Source organism: Phoxinus phoxinus (assembly GCF_949152265.1).
Source record: "Phoxinus phoxinus genome assembly, chromosome: 12".
NCBI lineage: Eukaryota > Metazoa > Chordata > Actinopteri > Cypriniformes > Leuciscidae > Phoxinus > Phoxinus phoxinus.
Window position 1 is genome coordinate 21,010,244 of NC_136887.1, and position 18,135 is coordinate 21,028,378.

General features: G+C 38.4%; 1 protein-coding gene across 6 annotated transcripts in view; it reads left to right on the forward strand.

Moving 5' to 3' along the window:
* ebf1a (EBF transcription factor 1a) overlaps positions 1-14,598 on the forward strand; it is a 132,681-nt gene extending 118,083 nt beyond the window's left edge. For 2 of the 6 annotated variants that reach the window (XM_079629826.1, XM_079629830.1), the window contains 6 exons: positions 4,839-4,904; positions 6,201-6,378; positions 7,298-7,477; positions 8,691-8,885; positions 9,959-10,030; positions 13,222-14,598. In XM_079629826.1, coding sequence (XP_079485952.1) covers positions 4,839-4,904; positions 6,201-6,378; positions 7,298-7,477; positions 8,691-8,885; positions 9,959-10,029 — 690 coding nt within the window. In that variant the 3' untranslated portion in view covers position 10,030; positions 13,222-14,598. The remainder of the gene's footprint in view (positions 1-4,838; positions 4,905-6,200; positions 6,379-7,297; positions 7,478-8,690; positions 8,886-9,958; positions 10,031-13,221) is intronic. The other 4 variants (XM_079629828.1, XM_079629831.1, XM_079629827.1 and 1 more) reach the window with 3 other exon arrangements.
* Positions 14,599-18,135: the final 3,537 nt, after the last annotated feature.

An 18,135-nucleotide genomic window follows, 5' to 3' on the forward strand; every position in this document is an offset into this window, starting at 1 on the left:
TCTCTCAGTCCTTGAACAAGCATGCTACTATGTTATCCAGCCCAGCAAATTTATTACGCAGCGATGGTTCAATGAGATATTTTTTTCTGTGCTTTTTGGGAAAAAATTGTCCATCTAATGTATCTTATAATAACAGGTTTTTTGCATTTGTGGTACTGGTGATATTGAAGATATTTGATTTCAAACCAAGAGTGTGCGTCTCCAGAGGTCAAGCATGAGCCTCCTGTTCCGCCTAAATATTGTATAAAACAGTGTTGCATTTTACGCAAGACTGGCCAATAATATCATAGTTAGATACCATATTAATGTATTTGCATACTTTATAAATAATGTATAGATATACTTGAGCTGTACATGTAAAGTATATATATGCAAGTATATGATTAAAGTAAGTTTATGTGCATATATATATATATATATATATATATATATATATATATATACAAAATTTCAGATGGCACTTAGAGGCTTTTGCATCTGAAGTCTTCATATATATATATATATAATATAGTGTTTGTAGGGAATCATTTGAAGTAGAATCTGCATCCCACAGTGCACCTGGCCCATATTTAGCACATCGGCCTAGGCTGCGGCATTGTTTGGTCTCTCTCCATCTCCTCTGTCAGTGTTGTTTCCCACATTTTTCCTGTCACTTCACACCCACCTGATCCCACTTGGCTGTCTCTACAGGGTCCAGCATTCAATCTGTGCTTCCAGGAAAAATCTCTTGTTTCTGGGTAACAGTGCAGTGTTCTTTATACACTGGTGGGTTAGGGGTTAGAGGGTACTATAAAATATATGAATATGGATGTAGTTAAACTCAATCTGCACAAGTTTATCTAGACCCGTGTTTTCCAACCCAAAGCAAGAAAAGTTGGAGATGACTGATCTCACAAACTTTTCTTTAAAAAATAGTATTTGTAAAGTCATTGAGTAGTATGTGATCCAGACCTTCAGTCTTTGCAAATTTTTGGTGGCTGCACTCCGCTGTCGTACTGTGCAGATGTGGACAGACAGGTTATTATTGACTTTCAGAGAGTAACCTTTGAGGCCCGGAGAGAATATGAATTATGCAATGAAGTCACATTAGTTAAAGAGCACAGTGACTGATATTTATGATAGGCAGATATTGATGGAGGAAAGACACGGAGGAGGAGGGAAAGATTGGAAAAGGAAGACTAAGAATATTAGATTTTAGATAAGCCCAGTGGGTATACCACTATTTTAAGCAATACATTTGACAGCAAGCAAACTCAAATCTGCGAAAGTCAAAGAACTGCACATCAGCTGTGCTCATACACATGGAATGGACATTCTGCTCTACTTCACACATGATTCACCGCGTCTACACAATGTGATGGCTACTTTCACTCAATGCACTCTTGCACAAATCAGTTTACCTCACGCAAAGGTGATTAACACATGACACCATACGCACCGTAAAAACTGGCTGAACCTGCAGTTACTTAAATTCAGGAAAATGCATGCAATCATATTAACTGTCAGGCATCACAACACCACAAACGTTCTCTTATGCTGCCCGTAACTAACTTTGTCATAAGGCTGTCATACAATTACGATTATTACGGTTAAGACACTTTTCTATCTGATTAACACCTAACACTTGGTTCTGGGAACCGTCGCAGTTGTATTGACTCATGGTTGGAGTATCTCATCTCTTACATCAGCGACAAATGGTGTGCTTGAAACTGAAGATTGGATTATTGTCAGTATAAGGAAAGGCTCACTATATGATAGCCTTCATTCATCAAAATGGATTGCAGCATTGGCGGGTATAAACAGCATGACATTACACACCGGTGTGGTCACTGTTTGAGCCAAGCATTTACAGTTATTGCAAACAGATAGAGGCATATGAGTTTGTGTGGTCAGTTTGCACAGATTATATGTACATCCCACTTGGATTGGTTTTACATTTGGTGCACCCTAACATTTATACTATGAGCTGTTCTTATATTCTTGTAATTTGTTTTTGAATATTTGCAATAAGGCTGTCAAAGTAATGTTTATTTTGGAATGATTAATACTATTCATAATAATGATTAATATTATAAATAATATTTATAATCATGATTGTTATTATTTATTATATATTTTAAATGTATAATAACATACAAATTATATTTCATTTTCCTACTTTATGAGTAATTCAAGGAAATGATTATATGGAAAAACAATAAGCAGTATATTAACTCCTAAAAATCTAATTTACTACTATAACGCAATGTCCTCTGTGCTTTACCAGCAAACATTGCTATGCAATTAAATGCAATTAATTTTGATTAACCAATTTGCATATCGTGTAATTAATTCGATTAAAGTTTTTAGTCATTTGACAGCTTTGGAAACAATTATGAGATGCTGTGGACTAAAGGCTTTTTTTTTTATTTTGTAAGGAGTTTGTGACTGCACAGCACTACCTGTAAGGGACCTCAGTTAAGCTAATAAAATCAGAACCTCCACAAGACCAGCAGTCCATAAGGTCAGGGGAGCAGAGCAGGAAGTATGACATCATCACTCCGCTCCGTTCCGCATGAGCGACGATGGTGACCCCGCTGGTATTACTACTCTAATAGAACATTAGGAGATGATAAAATTGCAAATGAACAAGCACAGGAATAAATTTGTCATGTTTTTACAGGCCTGGCTTCCTTGTAAATGTGCAGACGCCATTGCCTTAACATTCCAGATGTGACCCGGGCCTTATTTCATTTTTTTGCAGCAGTCCCCTTCCTAATGAATGTATATCATATTACCAGCCACCATAATTTACACACAGGAACAGATTCAATGTCCGGCGCACATTAATGTGGAGGCTGGCCCTTACGGTGCTGCGCTGTGGCTATTTGATATTATTTTCTTCGAAACACTATGCCTGGGGTTGTTTGGTTGCACACATTCGCATTTATACGTGCTTATGTATTACTATGAGTGTATATTATACATCTCAGCTTTCACTGAGATGGAAAACAAAGCTGGAAAACACCTGTCAGGGTGCTAAAGACACTCCAAATGGGTCGAAACGGAGATTGGGTCCTCATAGCTCATAGCCGTACTGAAGGAGTGGAGAAGGGGGAGGAAAGAGCCCGGGTTATGATGGCTCTGACTGATAGACAGCTATACAGACGCACAGATCCAAGATCAGGTTTCTTTCCTGTTTACCGCTCCTGGCTCCCTGCTCGACCCTTACTGGAAGCCCTGCTACTCGCCCAGGAAATGGGCTCTGCTTCCAGACACAGGGCCACCGCACACAGCCCTTGCTAATAGCATTTATTTGTTTATCTGGACAAACTTTTGGCCCCTTCCTTATTGGATTTGCCCTCTCAACAGATTTCTCCCCCACCCCCCAATATCGTAATGACGGGAGATCAATAGGTAGGGATGAGACCTTCTAACAAAGGAGAGCGAGCGCGGAAGGGAGAGAAGTAGAGACTATGAGGTGCGTGTAGAGGTGTACTGGATAAATGACACAGTGCCGGTGCAGCAGGGGACCAAGCCATGGACTAATGCTTCCCATCCCTTATGTTCTTCCTCCATCCCGTGAAGAAGAGGGTAAAGGAGAAGAGAGCCCATCGGAGTCACACATCCATACTAAAGCACCACTTTAGGCCTCCCCAGGCTCCCGCGCTTCTCTCAATCACCCAGCCCGAGCCCGGGCGAACGGAGACGGGCGCCTCCCCCGCGAAGCACCCCTAACGAGGGGTTAACGCAGTGCCAGAGCTCCCATTATTGAGTGAATTTAGCACCTTGGACAGCGCACTAAAAATCTTTATTGCTTTGCTGACCCCCTCGTCATGTTCGTGTCTGTGTGTTGCGTCTGGGGCTGCCGGGGGGAGGTGGAGGGGGCTGATTGAAAGGCAATATGTCGGCTGGCAGGCAGGCACACATGCTCGGGGGCTTGTTCGCAGCGAGGGTTACACGCCGAGGGTGAGAACAATTTTCTGGTTGTCGCACTGCGAGCTTATTTCCTCAGCACCAGCACATTAACTTTTAAAAAGGGTTCCACTGGAGCTTCAGGGTTTAAAAAAAAAAAAAACGAAGAGAAGAGAAGCAAGGAAATGAATACACAGTGTAAAGAACACTGTAAATAAATGTTTAATGTGTGAAAAGGTTGGTAATAAATAGGTTTTTGGTTATGGAAGTGAAAGTCGATTACCTGGAAGGAAAATAGCATTACTGTAGCCCATGCTTCCTGCGGAGCGGTCGTTTACATGTACTAACATGCACGTAGTTGCTTTAAATGTGTTTGTATTCATGTATTATACATGGAATCTGTGGCAGTACTGTTGGTAGGAAGTGCTAGATGAAGTACTGGGGCTGTAAGGTGTTTTCTAAGACATTTTCCCTCTGCAAATGGTAGTGTAGGGGAGTTGTGGTCAGGACTATTGGCTAGCAATCCAAAGGTCACGTTCAAACCCTGTCAGGGGCGATCTATGAACTGAAGATCCCCTGTTACCATTGTGCCCTTTAGCAAAGCACTTAACCTGATATTTTTCTGAAGGGACTGATTCTGTAGTAATTGTACTGTAAATCTCTTTGTGTCGGTCAAGTAACCAAATATACTAGAAAAATTTAACGTTTTGGTAATTAAATCATGGCTAAAAATCTTTCTTTAAAAATCCTTAACATCCTTAATTTCGTAAAATAATGGCATGTTTTTAAAGACTTGGTTTCAGATAATGTCTTGAAGTATGTTTTATTTTTTATTATTGTTTTAAACTAGAATATTGTCTGTGGTCTATATTATGTTTTGTGCGTTTGATATCATTTGAAATGGAAAGCTTAAGTGCCAACTTACAACTACAACTGTCTTATAGGAGGTGATTCTGAAGAGGGCAGCAGACTTGGTGGAAGCTCTGTATGGGATGCCACACAATAATCAGGTAAGATTCAAGTGAACATGATAACACTACAAACCATAAACACTCTTGATGCACAGGGCCTCAATGAGAAACCATAAATAATTCATAAATAATTTGGGGCTGAAATGTATACTAAATTTACTATAATATTTTAGAACTGATTGGAAACGCACATATGTAAAAACATGTTTTTAACTCTGCAAGTGTATAAATTACATATAAAGAAAGAAAAAAAATGCTGCGCATCCTTTTAGGCAAGTGTGCAAACACACGAGAGAGTGCAAATTGTTTTATTAGGTTTAAGATTGTGATACAGGATCAGTGTAAATAATACAATCCTCCACATGTAAATGATTTAATAGAGCATTTCAGATAGGCATTTGTTCCCAGTTAAGTCCATTTCAGAGCTTTAAGGCCGTAGACTCGTTCTCTAATATTCCCTAACATATTTCCTCAACATAAATCCCCCAACGCAATTCCTTCAGAGCTCGCTCTCATTGGTTTGAAGGACCACAAGGGCATCTTCAATGTTAGATCAGTTATGAACTGCGAGTGAGGGCATATGCTCATCGATTGCTGAGCTGAGCATGAGTGCAGTGATGCTGAATTATTTAGGCTGGGCAGTGGATGGAGCATGACTTCAGTCATCAACCCACTCTCTCTCAGGAACCCCTATCCCCCCAACCTCCACACGGTCCTGTCATCTTTATGAGGGTGAATTATGAGACCAAAATGTTCAGCCCCACTCCCCTCTACCCCAAACTGTGCTTTGCTCCCTATCTGGACTGACTGGCAGATAAACAAACCTCTTTTAAATTTTAATTATACTTCTATATTTTGTACTTCTATATATTAACAATATATTGACCCTCTAATTCTCTGATTCATTTGATCCTATTTGAACAGGTTGGCAACACAGGTTGCCTGTGCATATGTGTAATTGTTTAAGCTATGTACAGGCAACCTATGTGAGCTTTTAAAATAAAAAATAATAAGGTGCAGTGGTAAAATTGATATATTTTGGGTTTTTAAATAGTTTCTTAATATATTATAAAAGCATTATTTTCGCTATTTATTAGTATATTTTTAAAAAATATTATGTATTCATTTGGTTATTATATATAATTTAATGCATTTTATTGTGCTACATAGTATTATTATTGTTTTACATAGTATTATTATTTATTTAGTCAAACCTTTATTCATACTGTATGATTATTGGAAGGAGAGTGTGTTTTTTTTTTTTTCAGGCAGTTGTTGGCTAACTAATATCCTTCTAACCGTGGCTTTGGTTAATTTCTTTGTTGATCCTGACAGGAGATCATTCTGAAAAGAGCAGCAGATATTGCAGAGGCGCTTTACAACGTCCCACGTGGTCACAACCAGCTGCCAGGCCTGGCCAACAGCTCAGTCCATACTGGCATGATGGGTGTCAACTCCTTCCACAGCCAGCTTGCTGTCAATGTGTCCGATTCCACACAAGCAGCCAATCAGGGTGAGCAGAGATGACATCAATCTGACAACCTCACGATATTTGGGCCATCCTAGGCTTCTGTGATTGAATATGATTAACCAGTTAAACAGAGAATTCACTTTTACATGTGGTAATTTAGCACAAACATCTGTTTTATTCACTAAACTCCCTCAAACCAGTCTAACCAGGTGATAAATATGCTGAAATATTGCTGCAGTGTATATAATAAGTCATTGTCAATCTTTCCATCGCAAACACACCTCCTTTCTATGTAAGAGTGATTCTGTACAGTCCCAGTAAAGTGTGCCACAGTAGTCTGTAGTCTACTGCATGGGGAAGTGGGTAAGAACTACCGAGATAGACAGCATGCAGACAGATACAACCGTTCAGCAATGCGCCCTGAACCTCCAGGCTCCTTTACCTCAGCATTCCTTGGCCTCTGTGACAGTGAATGATTTGTGTTAAGTCAGCAGTAATGTATCAGTCGTCTGATGAGAGGGAGAATGAATAGTAAGCAGAGCAGAGATGAGCGCTGCCTTTGTACCAGACAGCGGGGACTCCTGGAGCGAGAACTTCCTGCTGCTTTCACCCATGTCAGCGTTTAATGTCCTGATGTATATTTATAGTCCATATCCTCCTTCTGTCCTCTCTGCCTCCGTATGCTACTGACACACAGATCGTTTTTTAAGGAATAGTTCACCCCAAAAATGAAATGTGTCATCATGTATTTACCCTCATGTCATTCCAAACCTGTATGACTTTCTTCCTACTGTATAACAAAAAAGGAGATGTTTAGCAGAATGCTCACAGTGTCCTTTTCCATACACTGAAAGTCAGTGGTGATCAGGAGCTGATTCTGTTTGTTTCTTTCTTTATTCTGTCTTTGTATATTCTATGTTGTGTGGCTCCTCTCATTCCGGTGTGTGTTTTCCGATTTCAGGGTTCAGTCGAAACACAAGCAGTGTATCTCCTCACGGTTACGTACCCAGCACAACACCCCAGCAGAGTAGCTACAGTACCGTCTCTACCAGTATGAATGGATACGGAAACACAGGCATGACCACGCTGGGAGGATCGCCCAACTTCCTCAACGGCTCTGCTGCCAACTCTCCTTATGCCAGTGAGTACTGACCCACTCGCACCCTTTTGCGCATAAATATGAGCATTCACATAAGTGAATAGTGTGTATATACTGTATATATATATATATATTATTTCTGATTTACTGTATTTTGTATCAAATAAATGCAGCATTGGTGAGCATAAGAGACTTCTTTCAAAAATGTTTGAACTGTAGTGTATGTATGTATATATAACATCCAAAAGGGTCCTTGCGTGCTAAGCATAAACTGTAGTAACATTAACACATCTTATGCCTGTATAATATTTCACTCAGACCACCAAGTGAGCCAGTCCTGCCACAGGAGCCCTCACCAAAAAAATGAAGTGCCCCTTGGCTAGAGACATAGATCAACAGTCATAGCTATTATTGTGTGTGTCTCTTTAAGAGCAGAAAAAATAATCCCAGCCTCTCTTTTCTTCAGCCTTGATCAGATGCTGTCTATAATGCTTAGCCATTCGTATAACACCAATCTTCTCGCACGGCTTCTAAATTAAAGCGTCTTAATTAAATCAATAAACTAATTGCAGGAGAAGCAATTCAACTTCGGTACTTTGATTCCGAGATGTTAACAAGTATTTTAACAGGCTCACTGACTCCACGCTGACACTTTCAATCAATGCGAGAGAGCAGGCTTTGTGGGCTCCAATTTTCATTAATTGATTAGTTAGGCCTTCATAAATGGATTATGACACTATCAGGAGAATTTACTTGGAAAAGTGCCATAAAATTTAAGTGTAGAATAATAACAACAATAAAAGTAGAGCAGGATATAAGAGAGCAGCTGAAATACGACAGGAGTAATTGTAAAATCGTTGAGGGGGAAAATGCTCTTAGGGTATTAATAGACAAAAGGAGAGGCGGTAGAGACGGGGCAGGGGAGGGACCAGCGCTAATGTTGTTCTGAGAGGAGAAGATGTTGATCTGTGGAGCTTGTGCAGTCAAAGAATACTATACAAATCCTTTGACATTACATAGAAATTGTCACATTTTCTAACACTTGCTGAAAATGGCTACTGTTTCCCCCCACCCCCCCAAAAAAAATCTTCTAACATTTTCATCAGTGCCCATTATGTAAATATTGGCCTATACTACACAAACATTTCATGGGTCTGTATTCGGTCCCTATTCGTTGTGTACACTTTAGGACTACGAGGTTTGCTCTGACCTATCCTAAACCCATTTCCCTCTTTCGTTCAATCCTGTCCCTCAGTTGTTCCTTCCAGTCCCACCATGGCCTCCTCCACCAGTCTTCCCTCCAACTGCAGCAGTTCCTCAGGCATATTCTCTTTCTCTCCGGCCAACATGGTGTCTGCAGTCAAACAGAAGAGCGCTTTTGCTCCCGTCGTGCGGCCTCAGACCTCGCCGCCCCCCACCTGCACCAGTGCCAACGGAAACGGCCTCCAAGGTGAGTGGAGCAGCAGAATATAAAGCTTGACCTATCCAAGAAAGCGCAAGCACAAATGTCAAAAATTAGGTTTAAATCTTAAAATACACAAATGTGATGAAGAGAAGGCTGCATATTTAGGTTTTGTGTATATAAAGTTTTGGGTCAGTAAGATGTTTTAAATTTTTTTTTTGGGGGGGGGGGGGGGGATTCTTATGCTCACCAAGGCTGCATTCATTTTATTAAAAATACAGGAAAACGGGTAATACTGTGAAATATTAATAGTTTTAAATAGTTAATTTAAAAAAAAAAATATATATATATATTATTAGATATTGTAAAATGTATTCCTGTAATGCAAAGCTGAATTTTCAGCATCATTATTCCAGTCTTCTGTGTCACATGATTCTTCAGAAATCATTCTAATATGTTGATTTGCTACTCAAGAGACATTTCTTATTATTATCAATGTTGAAATCAGTTTTGTTGCTTAATATTTTTGTGGAAACTGTGATACATTTTTTGATATATTTATTTGAAATTGAAATCTTTTGCAACCATCTGTCTTTACTGTCACTTTTGATAAGTTTAATGTTTTCATGCTGAATAAAAAGGAATCATTTCTTAAAAATGTACAAAATCTTACTGACCCTAAACTTTTGAATGGTACTATCTCTATATGTAATGTTTTCATAGTCTTTTTAAATGGTGTGCTGTGCAGTATTATTTCTAATCGCTCTTGTTCCAAATACTTTTTTCAAAAGTCTTCCATGTTTATATGACGCAAGGAATCTGTGCCTATGTAAAGCTTTCCAAATAGTCACTTATGAGGTTCCATTCCAGTTAAAAGGCAGCTGCCTATGCAGGCAGTGATGCAGCTCACTTGTTTTGAAATAGCGTTCGAGTGTCTGATCTACAACCTTCTAACACTTAGACAGCTGTCAGTTTGCCCTAACTTGTGGTAATCTGTTTTTATATTTGCTTTTCTGACCCAATTCTGCTCGTTGTACTTAAAAATAATAACTCTCTCTCTCTCTGTTTCCTTCATCTTCCTTCCCCTTCCCCTTCCCCCTGCTTCCTCATTCTGCTTCCAGTAGATCAATCTTTTGTGGACTCTAGCAAGTACTCCACCGCCAGCTCCCTGCAGGGACTGGCCTTCTCCTGAAGTATGTTACACCTGTCTCACACTCTTTCTTCATCATCCTCTCTTTCTATCCATTAAGCCATCCATCAGCATGACTGTCAGAACATTCTCTCCCTTCATCCTCCCTCATTCTCCTCACTTCTGCTCGGTCACCAGGGGCCTGCTGCATGTCTCGAAGGGCATGCCATATGTGTTTTGTTTCCTGTCTGACTTCCTGTTTCCTGTGTCAAGTCCTCCTCAGAGTTTGCTTGTGGCTGTGGAGTGTAGAATACAAGTGTTCATCAGTATAAAAATATATAAAAATCAAAAAGGCGAATCTCAAGAAGAAATGTGCAGATGATATTAATACCCCACATTTTTATTAAAATATTTTTGATATTATTTAGAAGAATTATGGTTCCCCATACATTTGCATTACTGTAATGCAACACGATCCCATTATCTTCACTGTAATAAAAAAATAATAGATTAATAAAGTTAACCTGGGCATTTGGTTTAATAAAATAAAACAAAAAATAAACGTGTGTGTGTGTGTGTATAGAGTATACTATTTATACTAAGGTGAAAATGTACTCATGAAAATGTGCAGTTCAAACAAAATCTTAATGATCCTAAAAATAATATATCTATTAAAATTATTATTATTATAATTTTTTTTGGAGGTGAAAATACTTGGATATTTCTTTAGTTTTCAGCTGTAGCCGGCTACATAAAAACACTCATGTGACATCTATAAAGACAAATGTTAACTGTTATCTGAAACAAAGCCACAATCAGCTTCCTCTGATTTATGACAATTACTCTGCGCAGCATTTGGCCCTGGGTGTTGAGCTGAAATATTTAGACATCCACAGTGAGACAATATTAAAGTAATTGAGCGTTTGAGGCAGACATCTCTTATCTGCAAGCGTGGAGTGCTTCCTCTCCGTATGTTGATATGCACTCAGCACTCTGACCCGATGACCGATTGTCGGTCACCACTCATTTCTTTTCCATTTCAAATGAGGCAGAGACACTCAGGAAATAACCCAGGAATTAGAGATGAGGGACCAGGGAGAGGAAATCAATAGGAAGCCAATATGTTACATGAAAAATCTGGTGCGGTGATGTGGCCTGCTGAATGTGGAGAGCGATGGAGAGAGAAACCCCGCTCGGTGCTCATGGGACTTCCTTCCTCTTGGCCAATAATGAATAGAAGCGATACGAATGTTTGACTGAACATTGTTTAGTGTTTGAGAACAAAAATTATTTATCTAAGCTCAAGCTATTTTTGTTTAAGTGTTGGCAGCACGTTAATTTGGGTCGGACTATGTATACTCTGCATGCACTTTGTATTAGCATAGCTGTTTGTTTGTAATTTGTCTCGAATGTGCGTCGGTCCCCATAGGCACATGGAATAAACACTCAGTCGCTCATCGAAACACACCGTCAAATAAAAAACGCTTTAAATGACCTGTTTTTATTCAAGTCAAATATATTATTTAAAATGACTGGATTGGATTACACCAATGAAAGTCATTTTTAAGAGTATAAATAGCTAACAACTGCATGCATACTCTTTTTAGCGCTCTAAGTTTGTCCTCTACGCTCTTGATGTAAATGAAAAGTCCCTCCGACTGTAAGAATATCCTGAACGTCTCCTCCGAACCCGTGGAGCTTTGTCCTCATGGGAGAGAAGCATTAGCTAATGCGTTGCGAAGCCGTCCTATAGTGTTATCACTAATTGGATTGATGAATTGTTCATATAATGGCTCCCTGATGGGGAGACTGATATACAGCCTGTAAAGCAAGTCACTATTTATCCTGACAATGACTCCAATTAAACACGGACGACCTGCAACCTTAGGTGGATCATACAGAATAAAGATTATCCTCACCCACTCGCAGGGAATTGTACATCCTTCTGATTAATGTACAGCTTCAGTGTGATCGAAAGCACAGTGAATTATGGGATATGCTTCTGCATTCGTTTAGTCTCTCTGTCCCTCCTTCAGCTGATTGAAGCCATATTTCTACCCGGTTGTTTAGATGTGATCCATGTGCTTTTTCTTTAAACTCCTCCATTTCTTAGCATAGATTTACTTTAAAACTGTTGCACAACATCTCAGTAACCGTATCGGGGTTATAATCGTTCACTAAAACTATTTCAATCACGGACTGATTTCAAACTCTCGGAGTGAATTATTTAACCAGCAATTATTGGCTTGGGGATGGAATGAACATATGCTTGATTTTGGAAGACGAGATCTGCTACGCTGATGCTGAGCTAATACAAGAATTAAAATAACATACATAAAAGATGCTGTAAGAATATTTTTTAAAAAAGCAGATCTTTACAGGTGGTGCAGGGGAGGAGGAGGGTTAAACAGAACATTTCATAATGGCGCTGCAGGGCGATCACAAGCTCAGGTTTGAATATATATGGTTACATGGATTAGGAAGTACGTCTGGTTGGCTAATGCCACAGTGGACCTATCAGTGCTTGGTTAGAGTTTCATGACTGAACGATTTACTTAACCCTTAAACATGTATCCTGTTGTGAATGTTGCATACTATTTAGTCCTCTTGTAGGAGGCATGAGAAATAATTTTTCATCCAATAGTGTTATCATTATCATAGTTGAGTCAGTTTGCAGTATGTGGGTCACATGACTTGGTCCAAATTTTCTGTGCTTGTTTGGCCTAAAGCCAAACTGTCAACTAATACTTTAACTAAACAAAACTGAATAAAAATGAGACATTTTCTACTGAAGTAACTGAAATATGTTTGATAAGTTGAAGCACTAAAATTACTAGAAATAAAAGTAAAACTGAACAAATGAAAACTGAATTTAAAAAAACCCATTAACAATTATTAAAAAAAATAATTTAAATTAAAATGAAGCTCAAAATGTAAAATATTAATAAACTATAATTGTGTATAAAAAATAACACTGAACTTATTGTAATAAGACATATTGTGAAGTCAGCACAGAGCAGTACAGTATTTCAAACGCCCTTTCTTTCTTTCTCTCTTTGTGCCAGATTGACTGTAACACAAGAAAACAGTCTTATTTGTTTATATCGTTTGAATAACACATGACATATGAAACCATGTCTTACCCTCTCTCTCTCTCTCTCTCTCTCTCTCTCCCTCTCTCCCTCTCTCTCTCTCTCTCTCTCTCTCTCTCTCTCTCTCTCTCTCTCTCTCTCTCTCTCTCTCTCTCATGACTAGTGATCCCAGGGATGATTGTTCCTCCCATGTAGGGGCTCCTGGGCTGCTGAAGAGGCACATTTGATTTCAGCTCTCGCCAGAGACTCTACGGTCTGAGCTGAAGGCAATTTCTGGTGGAGGAGACATGAAAACTGAACTTTTAAAACTCAGGCCTTTTGACAAAGGAATCTCATTTTATGGGAAGAAAGTGTTTGTTTGCTTTTGTTTTTAAGCTAATTTCCGGACTGCTCTACAGAAGGACTTTCCCCCCCTGTGTTTTACTCATGCATAAAGGAGGGATGGATTTCTTTTTCATTTTATTCATATTCATTTTGATGAATTCAATGATCACATGCCTTTTTTACAGACTGTATCACACAAACATGACACTTTAGGAGCGGGTGAATCCGTAATGTTCCTGAGAACAGTGACTGGCAACGGCACAGATCTCTGTTAATACTGACCAGTTTTTATACTAACAGACACATTAGTGCAAAATCCAAATGAGAACATTTAGGCCAACTGCAAGAAGAGGGGAGGGGGGGTTTTTTTGTCCCAGAGAGAAGCCAACAAATAGTTTGCCATAATCTTATTTGTTTTCTTACTAAATGAAATAGTAGCGCCATACTCACTTCCCTGTTGTAATTTTTTGTGAAGAGTCATATGAAGCATCTGGGTACCAGCCGGTTTGGATGGCTATGATGTAGGAAAGTTATTTAAGAGTTATTAAATGCTGTCATGCTGTAATTTTTCAATGTCCAGATCCGTCCTCAAAGAGAAGAAAAAGCGACTTAATTACCACAACAAATCAGTATTTATGTTCATGCAAATATTTGCTGCTAAATAGAGCAGAGATATGCAGTAAACAGATGGACTGCAGGAAAACGCCCTCAGTTGCCATGCCATTTCATTTAAAAAAATGTTGAATTTTATGTGCTCAAAGAATGTGATGATATTTTTTTCTTTTCTTTTTCTTTTTGCTTTGTCTATGAAAAAATGAAACTGTGATTATATAAATTTGACCGTGTTTGGTTTGCTGTGTTCACGAGTGAAGGATATAGGACAGGTTAAATGAAGTGCAAGAGGAATACTTTTTCAGAGCCGACTGTTAGAACAACCCGTTTTTCTTTTTTCTCTTTGTGTGTTTCTTTGGCTTGTTTTTTTGGGGACATGACTTGAATTAGCAAAGTATTTTCATGTTTAGACAGCACTGTATGAAGAATGCTTTCCAAATGTGTCAAACACCCAACATACAGCAGTTTGATTGACTAACTTTGGTAGTCGTCTATTTTTGTACATATACTTTCTGTTGCCAAAGTCTTTGTTTTATTTGTATTTATCTCAGAATGGCTTAAGGCAGCTCATAATAAAACTGATGATCGGTTCATTTCACAAGTTACACAAAATCTCTCAAACTTCAGCAAACACAAATCAAGGATTCTGGACAAAAAAGAGGGGAGTCTCTGTAAAATATCCATATAAATAATGTATGTATATCCAGATTTTGTATATTCTTTTCTCCCCAACGTCACTTTGATTGTGGAAGGTTTTTAGTGATTATTTGTCCATATGTTCGCTTTCAACACCGGCCTTGTCTTTATTGTCAATGTTTTTGTCTGCATTTAGGTCCATGTTTGTATCATGTCAAGCTTCCAATTTTTTAAGTTCCATTCATAAAAAAGCCATTGTCTATTTTTGTATAATTTGTAAGTTAAAAAGCAATTGTTTTCCTTTTGGAATTTTTTTATATAAGGCAAAAAAGTAGCATCTCACAGCATTTAGTTATGTAGATTTTTTTTTTTTTTTTTTTTAACAAATGATATATATATATAAATATATAAATGATGAATATATAAATCTATATCTTTTTCTTTAAAGGCTTACAGAACCTGTACTATTGTAATAATATGCATGGGCTCTTCTCTGAGAGTGATGGTTTTATTTTGCGTGTCAAACCTTGGAGGACGTTTTTGACGAAGTTTTGATCTACGTTCTTTTTCGTCTTTTCTTTCGTCTTTTATTTATCTGATTATTTATGCCTGCTTATAAATCTGTCTATTCCATTTTCTCTCTCTCACGCTTATCAGTACCAGGAGTATAGATGCCTTAACAATGCAAACCCATAAGCGTACAATCACTTGTACAGACTTCACAACCACCATCACCAATACCAGTAGCCACAGAATTCCTAAAGGGATTTCTTTCCGGGGAAAAAAGCACAAATCGGTCTGTTTTACCTAAAGCGAGGAGGGTTAAATGAATTATTTGTCCTTTTTCTGTTGTTTGTTTATGAAGGGAAATGATAGGGAACGTGAAGGAATATAAAGAGAGATTATATGATTCATATTTTATGTGTTGCTGGTGGGATGGGTTGCACTTTCTCATTAATTTAAAGCAAAAGTCTGCCTTTTTTTCATCCGTTTATGTCTGCTGCGTGGTTCACGAGAGGGGGAGAAGCTCAAAGCCATATTCTACAGTGTCACTCGGAGGGGACGTTCACTTTAGCTGGAGGTGCATGTGAACCTGCATGTTCTGGGTCGTGGTGTGTTGTTCGTGCAGCACTCTGTAAGGTACTGTTCACGTATTTCTCGCCCTGAGCAAAGTGACTCGATATCAGAGCACAGCGCCTTGCCCCCAGAGCTGACGTCCCAGTCCGTAACGCTGTGTCTAAATCTACTGTCAGCCGAATCGGCCCTCGATGATCGGCCTTCAGGGCTCTTATGAATGGTTTAAGTGCTGTCTCCTGTAATGTGTGTCTGCACTCTGCCATCTAACAGAAAATGGCTTTTAATATGCTGATTTGGGGTTTGTGTGAGGACTTTTTATCAGAAATGATTGAGCTTTCATGATGTTTTTCTTTCCATATGTGGCAGTTACACATTGGTTACTTTGTCAGCTTATTATAAAACGACAAGCATTTGTAGGACACAAGACTCGAACCAAAAAGATGGTCTCCTTTTTTTCAGCCTCCTATTCTTTTTGTTTTTTTGTTGTTTTTTGACTGGATACACACTGAACCGTTCTGTTGATAGGAAAACTCAAGACAAAAACTACTGTATAGATTGTTATCATTTTTGATGAAAGCTGTAAAATAACTTTTCAAAGTTCACAATATTAAATTAAAGTTACTTCTTGTCTGTGATCTTTTTTTGTCTTCCTTGAGCTTTTCTTCCAGAAGCAGGTGTTTTGGGGGCATGGTATCATAGACGTGATAAACATAACCCAGCGTGTTATTTTTGTGCCATCTTATCGCCAACAGATGTCTGATTGTTTGTTATCTCCGGGGAGCGATCTCTCCTTGGGCCCAGCCCACTTTCCTTCTACCCCAACCCGCCAATTCCCCTTAAAGTAGCACATTTTAATTAGCCCCATTCATTAAATTATTATATACCTGAAAGCATAATGAATGTAGGAAAACATGTTAATGATGGGCTCCTCAACTTATTAATTGAACTGTGCATTGCATTTAATTGACTCATCATTTGCATTTACAGTCATCAGCAAAAATTAATCTCTTCTTTTTTTTTTACTTTGCATATTTAATTTAAGATGCTCTTGATCTGATTAGCTTGTAAAAGTCACTGACAGGATTCTGCTGACCCGATTGCATGAGGGCAAACTCCACCTCAGCACAGGGCTTGAAAGAGAGCGTCACATGACCCTGAAACATTAGTGAAATGCAAGTTTGAATCGTTAATATCATTAGCCATTAAATCAAAACACGGCCTGTTGTTTCAGTGGGAGTCACTGGTGTTTTAAGCCCTGAATCCTTAGTTGTCTGTTTGCTCAAATAAAGAGAAGACCACAAATGAGCGGAAAGAGTATATTATAATTATGTCGATTATAATTTATGATGCACCATAAAAATGTTTTGTCATGTAAAAATGTGATTTATGTGAGGGCATTTAAATTAACTGTTTTATTAATCAAAACTTGTATGTAATGTGGGTGAATACACCTATATATATTATGCAAAGAATAATTTTGAAATATGTTAGATCAAGTAGCAATAGCTCCTTGAAGTAAAACTAAAAGACTGGCAAATAAAAAAACTTAAATCATGACAACTCTCTGAATAGTTTTAACATGTTATTGAATATAGCTATGTTAATGTATTTGGTCTTGGTATAGGGGCCTCATTTATGAAATGTTGCATAGAAAGTGTCCTACATTTGATCTTGTGATAATTTATCAAATGTGCGTGTGTGTGATTTAGAGAACCGACATACGCATAAAAAACGTGCATACGCCTCTCTTCCAGAAGTGAAATGTATAAATCTCAAATGATCTTGAAATTTGAGTTTTAATGTCATTAACATATAACAACGTCCAAATCCTTTACTTGATAATGTTGAGCGGCAACAATTGCTTTTATTTGAAAATTGACTTTCAAATACCTTCAGTACTCCAACTCTCTGCCACAAGTGTGTACGTCTGCTTTAAGCACTTGCACGTCAAAGGCCATTTTTTATAAATACGAACTTTGGCGTGGATTTTAGCGTACGACACTCTAAGATCAAATCAGTGCGTACACACTTTTTATAAATAAGGCCTTAGATCTGCTACTGCTGCTGTGGAGCAAGTATGAAAGATATACAGACACAATGTTGTGAGCATGTAAGACATGTTGCTGCTGCTGCATAAATAGACATACGTAAAGTCCATAGCAGATGCAGGTGGAGCTGGGGAAGATGGAGGGTTTCAGAACAATTTTGATAGCACATCGCAGGAATATCTTACAGCAAACAATTTACCTGACTATTTAAATGTTGAGGAACCAATCTCATTGGCTGCAGGAGTCCAATCAGCTTGTGACATGCGATGATGATTTTTAGAATGATAATAGAGGTCTATATATATAAGTCTGATCTTTGAATTCATTGAATTGCCACCTGGTTGCTAATGTCTCAGTGTTTTAGAGTCGCTAATTATCAG